We start from the raw sequence: 23,731 nt of genomic DNA, 5'->3' as shown, positions 1-23,731 counted from the left end.
GGGTGGTGTCCAGATAGCTGCATGCCCCAGGCCTCTGCAGTCGCTGCAGGCAGCCCAGCCCTGCTTACCCTTCCCCGGAGGGGCTGGAGCTGCATGTGTCTGCTTGTCTCCTCTCCTCTAGTGCCCCCAAGCAGGAGTGGTCATTGGGGGGCTCCCAGCAGCCCCGACATGGCTCCCCATCAATGCTGTGTGCCGTACACTTGGGGAGGGGTCATCGTCGCAATGGAGGCTGAGGTGCACAGTGCCAGCTAAGACTCCCTCCCAAGGAAGCAGCACAGGGAGCTGGGGATGGGGGTCAGCTGCCAGGAGGGCTTCCTAAAGAAGGCAGTGGGGCCGGGATCTGCAGGAAAGGAGACTGCTTGCTGCAAAGGGTTCAGGAAGCAAGCTGGGCTGGGCATGAGGGCAGCAGCGGCCTGGGGACTGCCCGGGGCCTGGCATGGACAGGGGGCTGACACAGGGTTGGGAAGAGACCAGAGAGGATGGCGAGCATCCTGGGGGTGGGGGCTTGGAGGCGGTAACAGGGCGCCAAAGAAGAGCGAGAGGCAGCCGTGAGGGCCATGGTTGGGGTGGATGTAGTGGCAGCGGCTGAAGGCCCCGGGCTGTAGCCTGCACCTGTCTCTGCCCCTGCCTCTGCCTCTGCCTCTGTCTCTGTCTCTGCCTCTGTCTCTGTCTCTGTCTCTGCCTCTGTCTCTGTCTCTGCCCCTGTCTCTGCACCTGCCTCTGTCTCTGTCTCTGCCTGTCTCTGTCTCTCTCTGCCTCTGTCTCTGCCTCTGTCTCTGTCTCCCTCTGCCTCCCTCTGCTTCTGTCTCTGCCTCTGTCTCTGCTTCTGTCTCTGCCTCTGTCTCTGCCTCTGACTCTGTCTCGCCCTCTGTCTTTGTCTCCCTCTGCATCCCTCTGCTTCTGCCTCTGCCTCTGTCTCTGCTTCTGTCTCTGCCTCCCTCTGCTTCTGTCTCTGCCTCTGTCTCTGCCTCTGTCTCTGCTTCTGTCTCTGCCTCTGCCTCTGTCTCTCTCTGCCTCTGTCTCTGCCTCTGTCTCTGCTTCTGTCTCTGCCTCTGCCTCTGTCTCTCTCTGCCTCTGTCTCTGTCTCTCTCTGCCTCTGTCTCTCTCTGTCTCTGCTTCTGTCTCTGCCTCTGCTTCTGTCTCTGCCTCTGCCTCTGTCTCTCTCTGCCTCTGTCTCTGTCTCTCTCTGCCTCTGTCTCTCTCTGTCTCTGCTTCTGTCTCTGCCTCTGTCTCTCTCTGTCTGTCTCTGCCTCTGTCTCTGCCTCTGTCTCTCTCTGCCTCTGTCTGTCTCTGTCTGTCTCTCTGCCTGTCTCTCTCTGCCTGTGTCTCTGTCTCTGCCTGTGTCTCTCTCTGCTTCTGTCTCTCCCTCTGCCTCTCTCTGCCTCTGTCTCTGTCTCTCTCTGCCTCTGTCTCTGCCTCTGTCTCTGTCTCTGCCTCTGTCTCTCTCTGCCTGTCTCTGTCTCTCTCTGTCTCTGTCTCTGTCTCTGTCTCTGCCTGTGTCTCTCTCTACCTCTGTCTCTGTCTCCCTCTGCCTCCCTCTGCTTGTCTCTGCCTCTGCCTCTGTCTCTGCCTCTGTCTCTGCCTCTGCCTCTGTCTCTCTCTGCCTCTGTCTCTCTCTCTGCTTCTGTCTCTCCCTGCCTCTGTCTCTGTCTCTCTCTGCCTCTGTCTCTGCCTCTGTCTCTGCCTGTCTCTGCCTCTGTCTGTCTGTGTCTCTCTCTGCCTGTCTCTGTCTCTCTCTGCCTGTCTCTGTCTCTCTCTGCCTCTGTCTCTGTCTCTGCCTGTCTCTGCCTCTGCCTGTCTCTGCATCTGCCTCTGTCTCTCTCTGCCTCTATCTCTGTCTGTCTCTGCTTCTGTCTCTGCCTCTGTCTCTGTCTCTCTCTGCCTGTCTCTGTCTCTCTCTGCCTCTGTCTCTGTCTCTGCCTGTCTCTGCCTCTGCCTGTCTCTGCTCTGCCTCTGTCTCTCTCTGCCTCTATCTCTGTCTCTGTCTCTGCTTCTGTCTCTGCCTCTGCCTCTGTCTCTCTCTGCCTCTGTCTCTGCCTCTGTCTCTGCCTCTGCCTCTGTCTCTCTCTGCCTGTCTCTGCCTGTCTCTGCCTCTGTCTCTCTGTCGCTGTCTCTCTCTGCCTGTCTCTGCTTCTGTCTCTGCTTCTGTCTCTGCATCTGTCTCTGCCTCTGTCTCTCTCTGTCCCTGCCTCTGTCTCTGCCTCTGTCTCTGCCTCTCTCTCTGCCTCTGTCCCTCTCTGCCTCTGTCTCTGCCTCTCTCTCTGCCTGTCTCTCTCTGCCTCTGTCTCTGTCTCTGCTTCTGTCTCTGCCTCTGTCTCTGCCTCTGCCTCTGTCTCTGCCTCTGCCTCTCTCTGCCTGTCTCTGTCTGCCTCTGTCTCTGTCTCTGACTCTGTCTCTGCCTCTCTCTGCCTGTCTCTGTCTGCCTCTGTCTCTGTCTCTGCCTCTGTCTCTGCCTCTGTCTCTCTCTGTCTCTGCCTCTGTCTCTCTCTGTCTCTGCCTCTGCCTGTCTCTCTGCCTCTGTCTCTGTCTCTGCTTCTGTCTCTGCCTCTGTCTCTCTCTGCCTCTGTCTCTGCTTCTGTCTCTGCCTCTGTCTCTGCCTCTGCCTCTGTCTCTCTCTGCCTGTCTCTGTCTGCCTCTGTCTCTGTCTCTGCCTCTGTCTCTCTCTGCCTGTGTCTCTGTCTCTCTCTGCCTCTGTCTGTCTGTCTCTCTCTCCCTGTCTGTCTCTCTCTCTGCTTCTGTCTCTGTCTCTCTCTGCCTGTCTCTGTCTCTCTCTGCCTCTGTCTCTGTCTCTCTCTGCTTCTGTCTCTGCCTCTGTCTCTGCCTCTGCCTCTGTCTCTCTCTGCCTCTCTGTCTCTCTCTGCCTCTGTCTCTGTCTCTGCTTCTGTCTCTCTCTGCCTCTGTCTCTGTCTCTCTCTCTGCCTCTGTCTCTGTCTCTCTCTGCCTGTCTCTGTCTCTCTCTCTGCTTCTGTCTCTGCCTCTGTCTCTGTCTCTGTCTCTCTCTCTGCCTCTGTCTCGGTCTCTGCTTCTGTCTCTCTCTGCCTCTGTCTCTGTCTCTGCTTCTGTCTCTCTCTGCCTCTGTCTCTGTGTCTCTCTCTGCCTGTGTCTCTGTCTCTCTCTGCCTCTGTCTGTCTCTGTCTCTCTCTGCCTGTCTCTGTCTCTCTCTCTGCTTCTGTCTCTGCTTCTGTCTCTGTCTCTCTCTGCCTGTCTCTGTCTCTCTCTGCCTCTGTCTCTGTCTCTCTCTGCTTCTGTCTCTGCCTCTGTCTCTGCCTCTGCCTCTGTCTCTCTCTGCCTGTCTCTGTCTCTCTCTGCCTCTGTCTCTGTCTCTGCTTCTGTCTCTCTCTGCTTCTGTCTCTGCCTCTGTCTGTCTCTCTCTGTCTCTGCCTCTGTCTCTCTCTGTCTCTGCCTCTGTCTCTGCTTCTGTCTCTGTCTCTCTCTGTCTCTGCCTCTGTCTCTCTCTGTCTCTGCCTCTGTCTCTGTCTCTCTCTGTCTCTGCCTCTGTCTCTGTCTCTCTCTGCCTCTGTCTCTGTCTCTCTCTCTGCTTCTGTCTCTGCCTCTGTCTCTGCCTCTGCCTCTGTCTCTCTCTGCCTGTCTCTGTCTCTGTCTCTCTCTGCCTCTGTCTCTGCTTCTGTCTCTCTCTGCCTCTGTCTCTGTCTCTCTCTGCCTCTGTCTCTGTCTCTGTCTCTCTCTGTCCCTGCCTCTGTCTCTGCCTCTGTCTCTCTCTCTCTCCCTGTCTCTGCCTCTGTCTCTGTCTCTCTCTGCCTGTCTCTGCCTCTGTCTCTCTCTGCCTCTGTCTCTGTCTCTCTCTGCCTCTGTCTCTACCTCTGTCTCTGCTTCTGTCTCTGCCTCTGTCTCTCTCTGTCCCTGCCTCTGTCTCTGCTTCTGTCTCTGTCTCTCTCTGTCTCTGCCTCTGTCTCTCTCTGTCTCTGCCTCTGTCTCTGTCTCTCTCTGTCTCTGCCTCTGTCTCTGTCTCTCTCTGCCTCTGTCTCTGTCTCTCTCTCTGCTTCTGTCTCTGCCTCTGTCTCTGCCTCTGTCTCTGTCTCTCTCTGCCTGTCTCTGCCTCTGTCTCTCTCTGCCTCTGTCTCTGTCTCTCTCTGCCTCTGTCTCTACCTGTCTCTGCTTCTGTCTCTGCCTCTGTCTCTCTCTGTCCCTGCCTCTGTCTCTGCTTCTGTCTCTGCCTCTGTCTCTCTCTCTCTCCCTCTGTCTCTGCCTCTGTCTCTGTCTCTCTCTGCCTGTCTCTGCCTCTGTCTCTCTCTGCCTCTGTCTCTCTCTGCCTCTGTCTCTGCCTCTGTCTCTGCTTCTGTCTCTGCCTCTGTCTCTGCTTCTGTCTCTGTCTCTGTCTCTGCCTCTGCCTGTCTCTCTCTGTCTCTGCCTCTGCCTCTGTCTCTCTCTGCCTCTGTCTCTGTCTCTGCCTCTCTCTGCCTCTGTCTCTGCCTCTGTCTCTCTCTCTGCCTCTGTCTGTGCCTCTGTCTCTGTCTCTCTCTGCCTCTGTCTCTGCCTCTGTCTCTGCTTCTGTCTCTGCCTCTGTCTCTGCTTCTGTCTCTGTCTCCCTCTGTCTCTGCCTCTGCCTCTGTCTCTCTGTCTCTGCCTCTGCCTCTGTCTCTCTCTGCCTCTGGCTCTGTCTCTGTCTCTCTCTGTCTCTGCCTCTGCCTCTGTCTCTCTCTCTGCCTCTGTCTGTGCCTCTGTCTGTCTCTCTCTCCCTCTGTCTGTCTCTGCCTGTCTCTCTCTCCCTCTGTCTCTGTCTCTCTCTGCCTCTCTGTCTCTCTCTGCCTCTGTCTCTGCCTCTGTCTCTGTCTCTGCCTCTGTCTCTCTCTGTCTCTGCCTCTGCCTCTCTCTGCCTCTGTCTCTGCCTCTGCCTCTCTCTCTGCCTCTGTCTCTGCCTCTGTCTCTACCTCTGTCTCTCTCTGCCTCTGCCTCTGTCTCTCTCTGCCTGTCTCTGTCTCTGCCTGTGTCTCTGCCTCTGCCTGTGTCTCTCTCTGCCTCTGTCTCTGCCTCTGTCTCTGCCTGTCTCTGTCTCTGCCTCTGTCTCTGTCTCTGCCTCTGCCTCTGTCTCTCTCTGCCTCTGTCTCTGTCTCTGTCTGTGTCTCTCTCTGCCTCTGTCTCTGCCTCTGTCTCTGCCTCTGTCTGCCTCTGTCTCTCTCTGTCTCTGCCTCTGTCTCTGTCTCTCTCTGTCTCTGCCTCTGTCTCTGTCTCTCTCTGCCTCTGTCTCTGTCTCTCTCTCTGCTTCTGTCTCTGCCTCTGTCTCTGTCTCTCTCTGCCTGTCTCTGCCTCTGCCTGTCTCTGCCTCTGTCTCTCTCTGCCTCTGTCTCTGTCTCTCTCTGCCTCTGTCTCTACCTCTGTCTCTGCTTCTGTCTCTGCCTCTGTCTCTCTCTGTCCCTGCCTCTGTCTCTGCTTCTGTCTCTGCCTCTGTCTCTCTCTCTCTCCCTCTGTCTCTGCCTCTGTCTCTGTCTCTCTCTGCCTGTCTCTGCCTCTGTCTCTCTCTGCCTCTGTCTCTGTCTCTCTCTGCCTCTGTCTCTACCTCTGTCTCTGCTTCTGTCTCTGCCTCTGTCTCTGCTTCTGTCTCTGTCTCTGCCTCTGCCTCTGTCTCTCTCTGCCTCTGCCTCTGTCTCTCTCTGCCTGTCTCTGTCTCTGCCTGTGTCTCTGCCTCTGCCTGTGTCTCTCTCTGCCTCTGTCTCTGCCTCTGTCTCTGCCTGTCTCTGTCTCTGCCTCTGTCTCTCTCTGTCTCTGCCTCTGCCTCTGTCTCTCTCTGCCTCTGTCTCTGTCTCTGTCTGTGTCTCTCTCTGCCTCTGTCTCTGCCTCTGTCTCTGCCTCTGTCTGCCTCTGTCTCTCTCTGTCTCTGCCTCTGCCTCTGTCTCTCTCTGTCTCTGCCTCTGCCTCTGTCTCTCTCTGCCTTTGTCTCTGCCTGTCTCTGCCTCTGTCTCTGTCTCTGTCTGCCTCTGTCTCCGTCTCTGCCTCTGCCTCTGTCTCTCTCTGCCTCTGTCTCTGTCTCTGTCTCTGCCTGTCTCTGTCTCTCTCTCCCTCTGTCTCTGTCTCTGTCTCTGCCTCTGCCTCTGTCTCTCTCTGCCTCTGTCTCTGTCTCTGTCTCTGCCTGTCTCTGTCTCTCTCTCCCTCTGTCTCTGCCTCTGTCTCTGTCTCTGCCTCTGTCTGCCTCTGTCTCTCTGTCTCTGCCTCTGCCTCTGTCTCTGTCTCTGCCTCTGTCTGCCTCTGTCTCTCTGTCTCTGCCTCTGCCTCTGTCTCTCTCTGTCTCTGCCTCTGCCTCTGTCTCTCTCTGCCTCTGTCTCTGTCTCTGCCTGTCTCTGTCTCTCTCTCCCACTGTCTCTGTCTGTCTCTGCCTGTGTCTCTGCCTCTGCCTGTGTCTCTCTCTGCCTCTGTCTCTGCCTGTCTCTGTCTCTGCCTGTCTGCCTCTGTCTCTCTCTGTCTCTGCCTCTGCCTGTCTCTCTCTGCCTCTGTCTCTGCCTCTGCCTCTCTCTCTGCCTCTGTCTCTGCCTCTGCCTCTGTCTCTCTCTGTCTCTGCCTCTGTCTCTGTCTCTCTGCCTCTGTCTCTGCCTCTGCCTCTGTCTCTCTCTGCCTCTGCCTGTCTCTCTCTGTCTCTGCCTCTGCCTCTGTCTCTGCCTCTGCCTCTGTCTCTCTCTGCCTCTGCCTGTCTCTCTCTGTCTCTGCCTCTGCCTCTGTCTCTCTCTGCCTCTGTCTCTGTCTCTGCCTGTGTCTCTGCCTCTGCCTGTGTCTCTCTGCCTCTGTCTCTGCCTCTGTCTCTCTCTGCCTCTGTCTCTGTCTCTGCCTGTGTCTCTGTCTCTGCCTGTGTCTCTCTCTGCCTCTGTCTCTGCCTCTGTCTCTGTCTCTGCCTCTGTATGCCTCTGTCTCTCTCTGTCTCTGCCTCTGCCTCTGTCTCTCTCTGCCTCTGCCTCTGTCTCTCTCTGTCTCTGCCTCTGTCTCTCTCTGCCTCTGTCTCTGTCTCTGCCTGTCTCTGTCTCTCTCTCCCTCTGTCTGTCTCTGCCTGTGTCTCTGCCTCTGCCTGTGTCTCTCTGTCTCTGCTTCTGCCTGTGTCTCTCTCTGCCTCTGTCTCTGCCTCTGTCTCTCTCTGCCTCTGTCTCTCTCTGTCTCTGCCTCTGCCTCTGGCTCTCTCTGCCTGTCTCTGTCTCTGTCTCTGCCTGTCTCTGTCTCTCTCCCTCTGTCTCTGTCTCTGCCTGTGTCTCTGCCTCTGCCTGTGTCTCTCTCTGCCTCTGTCTCTCTCCCTCTGTCTCTGTCTCTGCCTGTGTCTCTGCCTCTGCCTGTGTCTCTCTCTGCCTCTGTCTCTGCCTCTGTCTCTCTCTGTCTCTGCCTCTGCCTCTGTCTCTCTCTGCCTCTGTCTCTGCCTGTCTCTGTCTCTCTCTCCCTCTGTCTCTGTCTCTGTCTCTGCCTCTGCCTGTGTCTCTCTCTGTCTCTGCCTCTGCCTGTGTCTCTCTCTGCCTCTGTCTCTGCCTCTGTCTCTGTCTCTGCCTCTGTCTGTGCCTCTGTCTCTGTCTCTGCCTCTGTCTCTGCCTCTGCCTCTCTCTGTCCCTGCCTCTGCCTCTGTCTCTCTCTGTCTCTGCCTCTGTCTCTGTCTCTGTCTCTGCCTCTGCCTCTGTCTCTCTCTCCCTCTGTCTCTGTCTCTGCCTCTGCCTGTCTCTCTGTCCACAGCAAGGGCGGGTGCACATGACCCTCGACACAGCCTTGGACACAACGTGCCCCCCGCCACCGCAACTCCTCCGGGCATCTACGGACGCTCCATCCCTTGGAGCCCTTGGGAGACTCACTTGGAGCAGCGTGGTGATTCGACCGCAGCTGCCCCTCAGACAGGCACCAGCAGAGCGGGGCCACAGGACCCCCTGGGTGGACTCAACCACCCTCGACCCACCGCTGCTCCTCCAGCCCCACAGTCAGGAGGAAGCACCGCATTCCACAGACTCCTGTCCCCACACCCAGTCCCCACCGGCCACACCCACAGGCTCGGGCACCACCCTCCCCTCCTGCCAACGTGCTGGTTTCCACAGGCAGCTGCGGGAAGGGAGCCCGTCCAACTCCACCCGGCCATGTGTCACCCTCCAGGGCACTCCTGACCCAGGGCCACAGCCCCATAGGATCCCATGGTGAGAATGAGAAAAAGCTGCCTGTCATCGACGTGAAAGTCAACACACTGAAAAGTGACTCCATCAGGAGCACCCTGTGCAGGTGTCCAGGAGCGAGCAGTGCACGACCCGCACAGCAGTACATGAGCCGCAGCACAGGACTCTGCAGTGGGCGCTGACACCAGCAATCCCAGCAGCACGGAGCAGCCTTCGCGTCCCAACTCACTCACCACTCACTGTGCACGGCCCCTCCACGGCTGCCACTGTCCCTCCACGGCCGTCACACTGTTCCTCCACGGATGTCACACTGTCCCTCCATGAATGTCACACTGTCCCTCCATGGCCATCACACTGTCCCTCCACGGATGTCACACTGTCCCTCCATGGCCGTCACACTGTCCCTCCACAGATGAAACACTGTCCCTCCACGGCCGTCACACTGTCCCTCCACGTATGACACACTGTCCCTCCACGGCCGTCAAACTGTCCCTCCACGGATGTCACACTGTCCCTCCATGGCCGTCACACTGTCCCTCCACGGATGACACACTGTCCCTCCACGGCCGTCACACTTTCCCTCCACGGATGTCACACTGTCCCTCCATGGCCGTCACACTGTCCCTCCACGGATGTCACACTGTCTCTCCACAGCCATCACACACTGTCCCTCCACGGCTGCCACTGTCCCTCCATGGATGTCACACTGTCCCTCCATGGCCATCACACTGTCCCTCTATGGCTGCCACTGTCCCTCCACGGATGTCACACTGTCCCTCCACGGCTGCCACACACTGTCCCTCCATGGATGTCCATCACCCTGTCTGCTACAGCTCTCTGTCACATGGCCCCTCCGTGGCTCTCCCACACTGTCCCTCCATGGGTCTGGCCCATGGCCCTTCCAGCCGCTCTGACACACGGAGCCTCCAAGGCTTCTTCCCATGCAGTTCCCCCGCTGCCCTGGCATTCACCAGTCCCCTCTTGCCTTCGGCCCTCCAGCCCTGGCCGACCTGCTGTTCCTGGACATGCTGGGTGCACCACCTCAGGGCTGCGCAGACACTGTTCCTCCCACTGGGAATGGGCTTCTGTGGACGTGGGCTCAGCTCATCTCTCGGCTCCATTGGCATTTCAGGCAATGACCCCATTCTCTTGGCGCCTCGCCTGCCATGGCTCCTATTCAATTTCAAATCCCTCCTCTCCGCACCTTGTAGCCCCGTGTATGCCTTATTTTTCCACCTTGTAGCCCCATGTATGCCTTATCTTTCCACAGCTTTTCATCATATTACTTTACTTTTTAAATCATCTTTCCTGAACACAAGGATGCCAGCCCCCCAGGGCAAGCACATGGTCTCTGCGGTTCACACCCTGCCTTGGGGCGTGAGAGCACTTAGTACTTAGCACGTAGCGGTATTCATGAAACACCTGTCTCTTAATAGGTCATTTCCAGATTTGCCGGTGCTTGTCATATGGCCGCAGGTAGATTTTCTTCATGTGCAAAGGTTGTTTCTTTTTATAGAAGTTAAATCAAGTATAAAAACTTGATTCAAAAAACACATAAGCACAAAAGGGCACTAAACCTAAGCCAATAGAGAAAGGCCTCAAGGGACCAAGAAGGTGCTCGCAGGTGTTTGCACGGCCCCCGGAGGCTCCTGGCAGCCTGGATGCTGGACAGAAGCCACGCCCAGGAGTCAAGCGCCCACCAAGGACAGCCGCCTGGGCCCCACGGGAAATGAGCCGCCTGAGCCCCACGGGAAATGAGCCGCCTGCCACGCATGCCTGCGGATTGCAGTGGAAATCTCCCAGGATTACAGGTGCGCGCACACAGCCTCCCTCCCTTGCCTTCGCCTGATACTCCTCTTGTCACCAGGAGTCCTTGCCCTCTGGGGCCGTCTGCTCCTGCAGACAGAACGGAGCGGGGAAGTGGCTCTTTAGAGCAAGCGCGAGCTGCCTCCAAACTGCAGCCCTCTGACAGTTGGCAGAGACCACTTCGGAGCCTGCACACTGGAGAACCTAACCCTCTCCTTCTTGCTACCACTACCTATGACTCGCTCCCCAGATATTTTCATCAGCTGGCAAAATGCTGCACCTTTCATTCCTTCCTATTAAATCACGGAGAAACCTGCGTGTCTAAACGCCATTCCAGGAGCAGGGTGCCTGCCGCCGTCCCAGCAGCCTCCCCGGGCCTCGCTGCGCGTTCTTCCTCCGCAGACCCCGGATTCGGGACCACGAATGGAGCGCTGCGCCGCTGTGCAGCCCTTGGCACCTATGACGCTAGTTTAGACTTCAGCTGCAGCTGAAAAGTGACCTATTCTACATAACACAGGACAACAGCTTCCAGAGAAAGGAATTCTCTTCAACCCTGCTCTGCAAGAAGTGCCTCTGCTGGCTGAATGCACAGAGCCCACACAAACGACATGAAGCCACGAAGCCGCGGCTTCCGTGGAGGCAGCTGGACGGGGACCAGGGCCTCTCATGTGGGCTGCTTCCCACGGGCCTGCTGAGTCAAGTGCTTGAGAACAAAGCACGAGTCGACTTTCTTATCACTCCTGCAGCAAGCAGGCTGGCCAGGGTCAGGGGCTGGCTCCAGCCCTCAGCGGACTTCAAGCTGGCCCGGCCCACACAGGGCAACCGCCCACAGGCCTGGCCTTACCACATCCCACTGGTTCAGTGCCGCTGACCCCGCCAGGCTCAGAACTGCACGCACAATCAGGAAGACCCACCACATTCCTTCCGTCACAGCTCAGCGCTTCTCACACAAAACATACGGAGCTTCTGAACCAGGAGGGTCATTAACTCTGGAGCTCCCTGGGTTGTGTCTACACGGCCCACGCAGGTATCCTGTCGGGACGACCCAGCTCCGGCCCGACGTGAGTGTAACTGTGGAGGCGGGGAGCGCTCGGCCTGGCCGGGCTGGTTGGCCGCCCCCCAGGTGTGCTGGAGGCCCTGCCGCCTGCTTCCTTTCCAAAGCTCGAGGACTTCCCGTCCGTGTCCGCTCAGATATGCACTGAATACCACGTTAGCTTATGTAATGCTCTTTGGACTCACTTTTCTCGTGTTCCTTACAGAAAATCAGACACTGCACTGAAATCACTGCTTTATTTTCCTTTCAGAAAAAAAAAAAAAGCAAACGATAGAATAAAACAGTAAGTGTGCATGCCACAGTTTATCAAAATGTAATTCCTTAAAACAGTAAGTGTGCATGCCATGGTTTATCAAAATGTAATTCCTTAAAACAGTAAGTGTGCATGCCACGGTTTATCAAAATGTAATTCCTTAAAACAGTAAGTGTGCATGCCGCGGTTTAACAAAATGTAATTCCTTGGCCTTTCCTCTGTAGTCCGCTCTCAATCACCCACATCAATAAGAGAGGACAAAAGTTCAAAATTCACTTTGAACACTTTGAAGTTTTCCTTTTGGTTTTTATATTCCAAAGTAAATGTCCACACTGCTTTTCCACAACATAATAACGACCACATACAAGTGTAAGGGTCTGTTCCCCACAGCTGGACAACAAGCCACGGGCACAAAACAAAACAAAGAACGTGATCTCAGCACGGAAGCAATACCTACGACTTGCAGGAGCCTGACTCACCCTGACTCACCTGGTGCCGAAAAGGGCCTCGGCTGTCTGTAGCTATCAGTGGAGGCAGAGTGTTGAGGTATCACAACCATTCCTTCTGTTTTCTTCATTAAATCCCCACTGTGAGTCCCCAGGGACTGACGGTCATTAAGATATTGGAACCTAGAATGGCCAGATTGGTAACTAGCACCTCTGCCAATGCTGATGTAGCCAGGCCTATTCTACGCAGACAGCCATGCATCTCTACATGTGCCTGTTGACAACCTGCATGCTTCCCCATCGCTCCCTCACAAGGGCCCCCGCACCAGTCACAGCTCTGGATACCATATTTTACTTTACAAAGTTATTTCCCCTATCAGAAGTGACCCATGGAAGAGAAAAACTTTGAACCTAAACATTTTTTAAAATATTTTACACCTTTTTCACATCATTTAACAAAAATATAAAATACCAACAACCCCCAGATAGCACTTTCTACTGGCAGGCCTGCTTTACTCTAATGATACAACAAAAAGCAGGAAATGGCAATGATGGAAGGAAAGGAAAAATCCACGATTTAAAATGATCATTTTGACGGGGCATGCAGTGGCTCACGCCTGTAATCCCAGCGCTTTGGGAGGCTGAGGCAGGTGGATCACTTGAGGTCGGGAGTTCAAGACCAGCCTGGCCAACATGGCAAAACCCCTCTACTAAAAATACAAAAATTAGCCGGGCACGGTGGTGGGTGCCTATAATCCCAGCTACTTGGGAGGCAGAGGCAGGAGAATTGCTTGAACCTGGGAAGCAAAGACTGCAGCAAGCCGAATCTCTCCACTGCACTCCAGCCAGGGCAACAGAGTGATACTCCATTTCAAAAAAAAAGATCACTTTTTTGATCAAAATTTGGAAAACTACTCACAGAAAACAAACAAACAGAACCAAAACCAATGTCCAAACCTGACAACTATGAACAGGCTGAAGCAGAGTAGGGTGGCAGATGTGGCAGAAGTGTGTGTGTATCAGGGTGGGGGCTGGTGGCAGGGCATTCTCCCTGGGCCCCTTTGCCACACCTGTCCTTACAGGTAACCCTGCCCCTTCCTAGACGGACCTGGGGCTGTAGCCCTGTCTGCAACCCAGGCAAGGACCCCTGCTGGTCACCTGCCTCTGCTCTCCCTGCCTCTCAGACCCTTGGCAGCCCCTGGGCCTGGCCCACCCCTTCCCACTGCAGAGCTCCCAGAACCTTCCAAAATTACACTCCCAGAAAGCCTGGTTAAGGGAGAGAGCTGAAGTTCTCCCTCATGAATGACTAACAGCTACGCTTCCCTTCTGTCTTATTTCACGCCACTTACCTTTCTACCCAGGCAAACTATAAGCAACGCACGCATGAAACACAGATTCTCTGAGCATCTCCAGATCCGAGCTGTTCTTTGCATGCTTCCTGCCACACACTGTGCAGTAAAGAATGACGGGCCTACAACAGCGCTTTCTTACATCTCACTATGACGTTTTCACATCGCTTACAGAATACAACCGTCATTAGCGCATTTCCAGTTTGCTCTAATTTATGCCAAACATCTTTGTTTTAAGCAGCACTTCCCCATACAACGCCTTCTAGCAACTTCGTAAGCGAGCACCCTCAAGTCCCGTGAGAAGTCTGGACTCACAGGGTCAGGGAAAAGCTTCCCCACCTCAACCCAGGTCTGTAACTCCACACCCTCCACACCACCCAACGCCTCTATCTACAACTCACATACACGCACAGACGCGCACACACACACACACAAAGCGCGCACACACACAAACACACGCACACACAGACGCACACACATGCACACAAACACAAACACATACACAAAGACACATGCACACGTATGCACACACAAACTGCAGAGGAAAGGCAGCACACCAAAGCACCCAGAAGACAAATGTGGTTACATCTGGAAGTCAAGCATCAACTTTTACAAACATAAAAAGCTATTTTGAATAACTTTTAACTTCACTTCACCCCCAACTGTCTACAACTAATGAATTACAAATAGCACCTTATACAAATGACTTTTCTTACTGCTGAGAAATCCTGGAGGTCTCATCTGACTATAAAGAGTTATGCATCCGTAACTGCCAATGTTGGCTGCTAAAGCCAGCAAATAAATGCTGTGAGAGACAGACAGGGACAAAGTGTGTTTTTAAAAATACATGACGTGTAAACGTCAGTAATCATCTCTCTTTTAGAATAAAAATTATTTTCTATAAAGCAGGTGTTCAAAACATATTATTAATCAGCAACAGTGAAATTGTTCCTCCTTGCAGCATTCCACCCATATGGACATTAAGTCACTCCTGCACAGAATCTAGAATACTGACCAGTCCGTATTCAGGTTATGGTTAACCAGAGAAAAGAATTAAAACCCGTTACATCTTGACTCAATGAGAATTTTTACTTGCAGCCAAAGTTAGTGACTGGAATCAATATCAGACAACAGCAAGTTCGTCTACTGCTGCCTGGGAACATGACCTACTGGCCACAGTCAGGAGGGGTACTCAGACCTCACCTTCAGTGCCCAGGGGCCCACGGAAGGGGAGTGGGGCTGGGACAGGTGGGCAGGGCGTCTGTGGACCTAGGGCAGTTTCCTCAGAATCTACCTTGGCTTCTTGGGCACCAGCGGGCTGTGGGGTGCAGGGGAACAGGTGGAGTACCGGGGGGACAGCTGGGGTGCAAGGGACAGCTGGGGTGCAGGGTAAACAGGTGGGGTGTAGGGGGACAGGTGAGGTGCAGGGGACAGGTGGGGATCAGGGGGACAGGTGGGGTGCAGGAGGACAGTTGAGGTGCAGGGGACAGGTGGGGCTCAGGGAGAGAGGTGGGGTGCGAGGGGACAGGTGGGGTGCGGGGAAACAAGTGAGGTGCAGGGGGGACAGGTGGGATGTGGGGGACAGGTGGGGTGCAGGGGGACAGGTGGGGTACGGGGAGACAGGTGGGGTGAGGGGGACAGGTGGCGTGAGGGGGACAGGTGGGGTGAGGGGGACAGGTGGGGTGCAGGGCGACAGGTGGGGTACGGGGGGACAGGTGGGGTGCGGGGGGACAGGTGGGGTGCAGGTGAACAGGTGGGGTGCGGGGGGACAGGTGGGGTGCAGGGGGACAGGTGGAGTGCGGGTGAACAGGTGGGGTGCGGGGGGACAGGTGGAGTGCAGGTGAACAGGTGGGGTGCAGGGTGAACAGGTGGGGTGTGGGGGGACAGCTGGGGTGCAGAGTAAACAAGTGGGGTGTGGGGGAACAGGTGGGCTGCGGGGAGGACAGGTGGGGTGCAGGGGGAACAGGTGGGGTGCGAGGGGACAGCTGGGGTGCGGGGGGACAGGTGGAGTGTGGGGGGACAGGTGGGGTACAGGAGACAGGTGGGGTGCAGGGGGAATAGGTGGGGTGCAGGATAAACAGGTAGGGTGCAGGGGGACAGGTGGGGTGCCGGGGAACAGGTGGGGTGTGGGGGGGACAGCTGCGGCGCGGGGGACAGCTGGGGTGCAGGGTAAACAGGTGGGGTGCAGGGGGAACAGGTGGGGTGCGAGGGGACAGGTGGGCTGCAGGGGGACAGGTGGGGTGTGGGGGGACAGGTGGGATACAGGACACAGGTGGGGTGCAGGGGGAACAGGTGGGGTGCAGGATAAACAGGTAGGGTGCAGGGGGACAGGTGCGGTGCGGGGGGACAGCTGGGGTGCGGGGAACTGGTGGAGTGCAGAGTGAACAGGGGGTGCTGAGGGACAGGCGGGGTACACGGGGTGCGGGGAACTGGTGGGGTAGGGGGACAGGTAGGGTGCGGGGGAAAGACGCCGGCTTTCCTTACACCGGTCCTTCTCTGCATCCTGAGGCGGACCGCATTCTTCTCCTTTACCGGAAAATCTAAGTTACTGCACGACCCCCCAGGCGAAGCCAGCTCGCCCCTCGGGCTTCTTCCGCCGATCGGAGTTCGCTCCTGCCCCTGGGGCCAGGGGTCCCTGCGGCCAGTCCCTGCTCCCCCCGCCCAGGCCCGCGCCGTTATCCTGAGGGGCCGGGGGCGCCGCGGAAGGGGGAGCTGCTCGGGGGGAGGGGGTCTCAGCCCCTTCCCTGAAACATCTGCGCAGGGGGTCGGGGGCGCAGCCACCTCCGGGTGGGACCCAGCGATTTCGGGGGAGCCGGGCAGAAGTGCAACTCTCAAAGGAAACCAGAAGCCCGCGAGGGGACCCACGGTCCGCGGGGCCCGCACTCACCTCGGCGGCCAGGACGCGACCCGCAGTCCCCTGCTGTTCCCCGCCGTCCCCCGCCGTTCCCCGCCGTCCCCCGCGTCCCCCGCGACCCCGTCCGTCCGGGATCGCGCGCCCGCCGGCTACAGGGATGCGCCCAGCCCCTCCCGCCCGGACGGCCTTCTCCACCCACCATGCTGTCATTGGCGGGCCCAGACCGTTCCGGGAGCCCATTGGTCGCAGCGCCTGCCGGTTTCTCGGCAGCGCCCTGCCCTCGCGCCCGCGCATTCCTTCGAGGCCACGTGGCCGCCCGCGCCCCCTCCCGCTGCCCAACGCCCGGCCCAGGCTGCGCACGCGTAGGAGGGGGCGCGCGGCAGAGGCTCCCGCCCCCGGATCGTCTCCTGCCCCGCGGACCCCGGGCCGCGCTCACTTCGGGAGGGGTCGCTGGGCAGACCGAGTGCCCTCCCCGCCCCCAACATCTGGATCCTCCCCGCAGAGCCTGCTCCCGGCTCAGAGCTGCGCCCCTTGGGGAGGGTGCGCCGGGCAGACCCTAACCCTCTCCCAGAGCATCGCCCTTTCTGCGGACCCCCAAGGGCTGAGCTCACCTGAGGGAGGGGGCGTCGGGCAGACGCTCCCCCTCCCCCCCAGAACATCGCCCCTCCCTGCGGACACCCGGGGTGCGCCCAGTGGAGGAGGGAGCGTCGGGACCCCACCCGACCCGCCCTTGAGACCCCGTCCCTCAGTCCGCAGCTGGCCCCTGCCCACAGGGCGTTCCGGGTCTTCCGCGCCAGCTGCCCTGGACCAGCCAAGGCTTGGGCGTTTGGAAATGCGATGACTTCAGCCACGTTTCCGAGGCAGTTTTTGAAGCTTGCTTCTTGCCAGGAGGCGCTCGTTTTTCCCGGGACCTTTCCAGGGAATGGCCCCTTCTGAGTTATTGGAATTGTTTACTTTGAGCATTTATTTGTCTTATACTTTTAAAAAGGAAACAGATTATCGTTATAATTACTATTAAAGAAAAAAAAACGAGAAACAAAGACATTTTTAACCAAAATAACTAAAGGATGTTATCTTTTACCTGGTCAGCACATTTAACAAGTGTGTTCGCAGATGCTAGATTTATTTCTATGCCTTCTCCTACCCAAATCTCCGAATCATAGAAGTAATTTTAAGTCAGTGTTTTAGAACTGTCAGACTTCTTAGAGATTTCTAGTCCCTTTCACTTGTTTTATAGAAGAAATACAAACAGCTATTTGGGATGCTAAGTATCACGAAATTAATCTAAACATTAACTGCCCTTAAGGCTTGTGTGCTCTGGAATAAGTTATTTCCCTGAAAATTTTGGACTATGTAAAAATCATAGCCAACATAGAAAGACTATAATGGCTGGAAAAAATAATCGTAGGTAAGGTGATATTTTTTCAATGTTTATTATTCACACTTGCTAATTTTATGAAATCAGACTGAGTTGTTTTTATGAATCAATTGAAAAAGGTATTTCCTCTCAGCGACCTTAAGATTAGAAAACTTATTTCAGGTTTCTATTCCTAGGGTTCTCTGGGTACCTTATTCAGAGATCTTCTGCACAGATCAATGGTCAGATCAATGGTCTTGATCAACAGAAGTAAGAAGGTCAACTAAATTAGTTCTTGTTTACCTAAATACGATGAGAAAATCCTGATACTTGTAATGTTTTCTAAAAAGGTAGAGATAAGAGGAGATAGTCCTGTGTATGGAATAAACAACTCATTTTCTCAGTGGATGAAATTGAGCCCCTAAACTCAGGGCCGCCAGGGACACCGCTGAGTAGAGCCACACGGCAATGCCTTCCAGGCAGGTTGGGCAGAAAATCCCCTGATTTGGAGCTCCAATGGATCCTGTCTGTCTGCTTTATTCAGGCGTTCCTCACAGATACATCCCTATTTTCGTAAGCCCGGATATGGAAGAGTTGGGATTTTCCATTGTGATTCCCTCTTTGACCCATGGGATATTTAGAAAAGTTAGGTTTACCTTTCAAATATTTGGGGACTTTCTGGTTTTCTTTTTATTATAACTAAAGTTTAATTCCACCGTGGCCTTAAAACATCAGCTATTTTATTTTTATCGGTTAAGATTTTCAAACACTTGCTTCATGGCCCAACATTGTCTATTTTGGTAAATGTTCTATGAGCACTTGCTGAGAACATGCTTTCACTGACGTAATGTTCTACAGATGTCAACTAGGTCATATTTGTTACTGATTTTTTAATCTGCTTGTTCTATCGGATACTGATAAGGGTGTATGAAAATCTTCGACTCTCCGTAGTCTATTCAGCATTGTCCTGCAGCATCTAACAAGTGTTATAGGTCATAAAAACAAAAAGTGTAAGGATTGAGGGAGGAAAAACTGATTATTTACAGTCAATATGATTATATATGTTAAAAAACAAAATTATCTACAAATAAACTATTAGGATTAAAATAGAATTTAGGAATTTCAGATGGATCATAGACTTAAGTGTAAAAATTATAAAGTTGCTAGGATAAAATATAAGAAAAGATCTTATGGATCTTCAGGTAGGACAGAAAATGGACCGACCATTTAAAAATGATGAAATGGCTCATCAAAATTTAATATTTCTACTCATCTCATAACATCATTAAGAAAATGAAAAGGCAAGCCACAGACTGGGAGAACACAGGGGCAATACATATATCCCACAAATGGCTTGTCTTAATCCACGTTGTGCTGCTGTAACAGAATACCTGGGAATGGGTGATTTACAATGAACAGAAATTTATTTCTCACAGTTCTGGAGGCTGGGAAGTTCAAGATCAAGGAGCCACATCTGGCAAGAACCTTCGGGCTGCATCATCCCATGACGGAAGGTGGGAGGCGGAGGTGGGGAGGGAGGATGCAAAATGGGCCAAACTTATCTTTTTTTTTTTTTTTTTTTTGAGACGGAGTCTTGCTCTGTCATCAGGCTGGAGTGCAGTGGTGCGATCTCTGCTCACTGCAACCTCCGACTCCCTGGTTCAAGCTATTCTCCTGCCTCAGCCTCCCGAGTAGCTGGGATTACAGGTATGTGCCACCACACCCAGCTAATTTTTGTATTTTTAGTAGAGACGAGGTTTCACCCAAACTCATTCTTTTATAAGGAGCCCACCGCCTCAGTCATGGCATTTATCCATCCATGAGGGTCATACCCCCATGACCCAGACACCACCTAGTAGGCACCTTCCAACACTGCTGCATTGGGGGTCAAGTTTCCAACACATAAACTTTGGGGAAAACGCGTTCAAACCATAGTCCTGGTAAATAGAGAACTCCTGCAAATGAACAATAACAAGACAAGTCTATTTCAAAAGGGACAAAACAATATAACAATAACAAGCCTGTAAATAACAATAACAAGTCTATTTAAAAATAAACAAAAGACGTAAATACTTCACCAAAGATGTACTGATAGCCAACAAGAACAGGAAATGGTGCTCAGTGTTATCCAAAGTAAACTCACAATGAGATGCCACCACCGTCATCCAAGCACGGCTGAAACTGCAGACCGACATGGCAAGGGTAAAAATGTGGAGCCCCGGGAACCACTATACAAGGCGATGAGAGTGCAAATGGCGCAACCACTCTGATTAATTGTTTGCCCATTTCTCAGCAATCCCACTTTTAGGTTTGCCCAAGGCAAGTGAAAACATAAGTCCCTTAAAAGACTTACAGCCAGACATGGTGACTCCCACCTGTAACCCCAGCACTTTAGGAGGCCAAGGTGGAGGATTGCTTGAGCCCAGGAGTCTAGCATGATAGTCTCCACCTCCAGTCCCAGCTACTTGGGAAGCTGAAGTGGGAGGATCGCTTGAGGCTGGGAGGTCAAGGCTGTAATGAGTCATGTTCACCACCACTGCACTCTAGCCTGGGTGGACAGAGCAAGACCCTGTCTCAAAAAAAAAAAAATGATTTTTACAAGAATTCTTTCTTCAAAACAGTTCAAGTACTTCACAACTGGAAACAACCCAAATTCCATCAACAGGTGAACTCATAAAGTATGGTATCTTCATAGAATAATAGAATACTAATAATACAGTAATAAAAAGGAAGAAACTGATATGTTCAATAACAATGAATCTTCAAAACATGAAAAACATAGACATATTTTTGACTATGCCCATGATTCAATTTTTATGAAATTCAAGAATGTGCCAAACCAACCTATAATAATAGGAATCAGAACAGTGGTTACTTTTGGGGGTATTGTCTCAGAAAAGACAAAGGAATTCTGGGGAGTGATGAAAATGGTGACTACATCTTGATTTGATTTGCAGACACATGGATGTGTTCACTTTGTAAATAGAATCAAGCTGAACACAAGAGTAAGCTACTTCATGGGATATATACAGTGGCCTCGATGCATCCCCCTTGATGACTGAAAGTTCATCACCAACTTGATAGCAGTAAGAGGTGGGGCCTTGAGGAGGTTAGTGGGTCATGAGGGATGGGCTTAGTGCCCTTGTAGAAGTGCCAGGGGGCTGTTCACCCCTCCTACCAGTGAGGGCACAGTGCTCAAGGTGCTGTCTTGTGAGCACAGACCACGCTCTCCCCAGACGCTGAACCTGCCGGCACATTGATCTTGGACTTCCCCACCTCCAGAACTGTGAGAAATAAACTCCTGTTGTCTATGAATGACCCAGTCTCTGGTGTTTTGTTACAGTAGCAGGAACAAATTAAGTTATGTATCAGCAAAAAGGGGTTTTAAAAGCTGGGTTCCTTTAAAAAAATAATGATTCCCTTTATTGACGGAATACAAAATATCCCTTAATTAATTGCAAGCTAAATTAAGTGCAAGGCCCATGCAGAGGGTAGGAATAATCTATACCCTAGTTAGGACATTCAGAAAGGAAAAAAATGGCAAAGACAGCCTGCCTGGTTCTAGGCCTCGCCTCTGCTCCAGAGACGTCTCCATGCCCCACGCGGAGGGGGTGCATGAGGTCAGCTCTAGCAGGGCCTAAAGGCCTGGGCTCTATCATCAAATAGGCCCGGGGGCTTCTGCCTCTTTTACCACTATATGGCTGAACATGGGCGTCATTCAATGTCCTGGGCCTCAGTCCCTCACTGAAAACAAGAGCAATAGCCACCTACTTAGGCAGCGTGAAGACTCAACACTTTCATGTGCAGAGACCGGTGTCAGGGCACCTGACCCCATGAACATCTCGGGGGAGCCTGAGGCACTGTCCGAAGATGCAAACTTGTATCCACTCCTGGGCACACTTCCTGGGTTCACATCCCAGGCACTTCCCTTACCAGCTGTGCCATCTGCATTGCTGTGCCTCGGTTACCTGTAAAGAATTGGAAGGACATTCGCACCTACTGTGCATGTCAGTTTTATATGTCACCTTGACCAGGCGACAGTCCCCGGTAATTCATTCAACATGGGTCCAGATGTGGCTGTGGAGGTGTTTTGTTGGTGTGCAAAAGACCCATCACAGTGGCCTTTAAATGAGGGAGATTATGTTAGACAATCCGGGTGGGTCCGATTCAGCACTCGAAAGGCTTTCCAGAGAAGAAATTCCGCTGTGGGCGGTAGCTTCAGCTCTGCCCCAGGTCCAGCCTGCCCTTCCCACGGCCTGCCTGCCCGGACCTCGCTCCCAGGCCCCCATCGTGGTGCCGGATCCAGGCTCTAAATCTCTCCAGGTCTGCCTCCTACTGGCTGAACCTTGGCTGAGGCCACTTGTAGGATGGCGCCATTGAAAGGGAGATGGCATGCACACATCTCAGAACTACTGCACTCCACAGGCGGGGAGCGAGACACTGAGCCCGGGGACGGCGAACAACCCTGGATGTGAGACCTCAGACAAGTCCCTAACCGTACTTAGCCTGCTATCTTGTGGATACAGGGTTAGTCACCAGTCCCTGGCTCTGGAGCGGCCGTGAAGATGAAGGCAGCCTGGGCGCACCTGGCGCTCTGCCTGGCCCACAGCGCACGTGGGGCGGACCTCAGGCCGCAGTCACGGGGCTGTTCAGGTGCTGTGATGGGAGAAGAGCCAGGAAGTGAGTCTCCACCCAGTGCCGCTCAGTCACGGGACCCAGGAGTGCGGCTCAGTCACGGGACCCAGGTACAGCCTGGCAGGGGACAGACGGCGCTCCAGGGAGACCCCGGGGCAGCGTGGGGGTGGGGTGGGGTTGTCACACGGCAGAGGCCCTGGGCAAGTGCGGAGGCCACACGAACATGGGGTGCAGGGGGTACATGGAAGTCAGAGGCCCCCTTCAGGCCTCTCAGCCTCCCATCCTCGAGCCATGAGCTTTGTCTGGGCTCACCCAACCCCAGACGTGGCTGAAGAGGCTGGAGTGTCGACGAGCGCTGGGAAGAAGCTGCCGACCTCACTGCTCCGCGCCCTGCCTTCACCTCCCGCCTGCCGTCCCCAGTCACCCCGAGGCATCACCCGGCCGCCTCTCCTGGCCGGGCTCCCTGGAGCAACACATCCGAGAGCCCCCAGGAGGCCACACCACTCCCAGCGCCTGTCCCCACAGGGGGCTCGGGACTTACAGGGAACAGTACAGCCTGGGGGCCATCGCAGATGCCCTTCAGGAAAACAGGATGCTCTGCAGATAGGACTGCTGTGGCCACTTCCCCAGGAAACAGCCCAGGACGCTGCCTGAGCTCAGAGGGTTCCGCACACAGACCGTGCTCACCGCTTTGCAAACCACACACAGTCCATTTCCTAGTGTGAGTTTGTTTCTACTCATCGGTTTGTGTCTTTATAAGAGTTCTAAAATAAAACAAAAACAAACAAGGACAGTGACATAGACACCACCCAGGGATGGGTCGGGTCGGCCTCTGAAGGGCAGCAGCTGCCATGCGGGAGGCAGGTTCCCGCGGAGCCGGGCAGGCTTCGGAGAGGCCGTGCTCGCTTTCCCGACTGTGGCGACGGATTCACATGCTATGTGTTCCTCAGAACTCACCGAAACACACACGTTAATGACGTGCAGTTCGCCGTGTGCCAATGACGCCTCAATCAAGCTGCTAAACGAAGGCCAGAGCAGCCCTGCCTGTGCGGCTGTAATGTTTTCTGAAGCCCTGATGAGCCGCCCTGGGCTGTTTCACGCGGAACACAGCAGTCTCCTCTTGACTTCCGCAGTGGCTGTATTCCTGGGACGTGCGGTGGGTGTGTCTGTAGGTAAACAGTGAGTATCTAGGCTCAGATGGTTGCAGATGGCTTTCCCCGTAGGTGGCGTCCTGTGGGCCCTATGTAAGCTGCGCAGGCCGCCCTGGACTCTGCCGCGAGTGCGTGGGCTGCAGGACGGTGCATCCCTGGCCTCCACCCGTCAAATGCTCCACAATGACCACCGGAGCACCCCCCGCTCTCCCGGGCCAATTCTAAAGCTTCCCTAGCGGGGAGTTCCTGCTGGGGAACTTTCTCCATCCGCCCTCTTGGACCTCACAGGCTTCCGCCTTCCCAAACGGACGCTGCACCCCATCTGGTTAGAAAGCTGCACCCCGTCTCGTTAGAATGCTGCCCCCATCTCGTTAGAAAGCTGCACCCATCTCGTTAGAATGCTGCACCCCATCTGGTTAGAACGCTGCACCCCGTCTCGTTAGAATGCTGCCATGGCCTGCATGTGTGTCCGCTCCAAATCTCATGCTGAAATTGTATCCCGTGTTGGAGGTGCCTCCTGGTTGGAAATGTCTGCGTTGTGGGGGTGGGTCCCTCGTGAATAGATTAATGGAGGGGCTGTGAGTGACTTCTTGGTGTATTAGTTCTGTGAAAGCTGGATGCTAAAAAGAGCCTGGCACCTCCCCCATGCTTCCTTTCTTTTCTTTCTTTCTTTCCCTCCTTCCTTCCTTCCTCCCTCCCTCCCTCCTTTCTTTCTTTCTTTCTTTCTTTCTTTCTTTCTTTCTTTCTT

General features: G+C 54.3%; 1 protein-coding gene and 1 non-coding gene across 9 annotated transcripts in view; both read right to left on the bottom strand.

The window, feature by feature from the left end:
* Window positions 1-16,093, bottom strand: part of ARHGEF10 (Rho guanine nucleotide exchange factor 10) — a 146,659-nt gene extending 130,566 nt beyond the window's left edge. For 5 of the 8 annotated variants that reach the window (XM_016959043.4, XM_016959045.4, XM_016959048.4 and 2 more), the window contains exon 1: window positions 15,874-16,093. In XM_016959043.4, coding sequence (XP_016814532.4) covers window positions 15,874-16,042 — 169 coding nt within the window. In that variant the 5' untranslated portion in view covers window positions 16,043-16,093. The remainder of the gene's footprint in view (window positions 1-15,873) is intronic. The other 3 variants (XM_063816110.1, XM_063816111.1, XM_063816112.1) reach the window with 2 other exon arrangements.
* Window positions 16,094-22,658: 6,565 nt separating this feature from the next.
* MIR596 (microRNA mir-596) lies at window positions 22,659-22,735 on the bottom strand. Its single transcript, NR_036030.1, has one exon. It is a non-coding gene; the product is annotated as a microRNA mir-596 (primary transcript).
* Window positions 22,736-23,731: the final 996 nt, after the last annotated feature.

Source organism: Pan troglodytes, chromosome 7, assembly GCF_028858775.2.
Source record: "Pan troglodytes isolate AG18354 chromosome 7, NHGRI_mPanTro3-v2.0_pri, whole genome shotgun sequence".
NCBI classification, from domain to species: Eukaryota; Metazoa; Chordata; class Mammalia; order Primates; family Hominidae; genus Pan; species Pan troglodytes.
The sequence above is the reverse complement of the archived record's forward strand: the minus strand, read 5'-3'. Positions and strand labels throughout refer to the sequence as shown.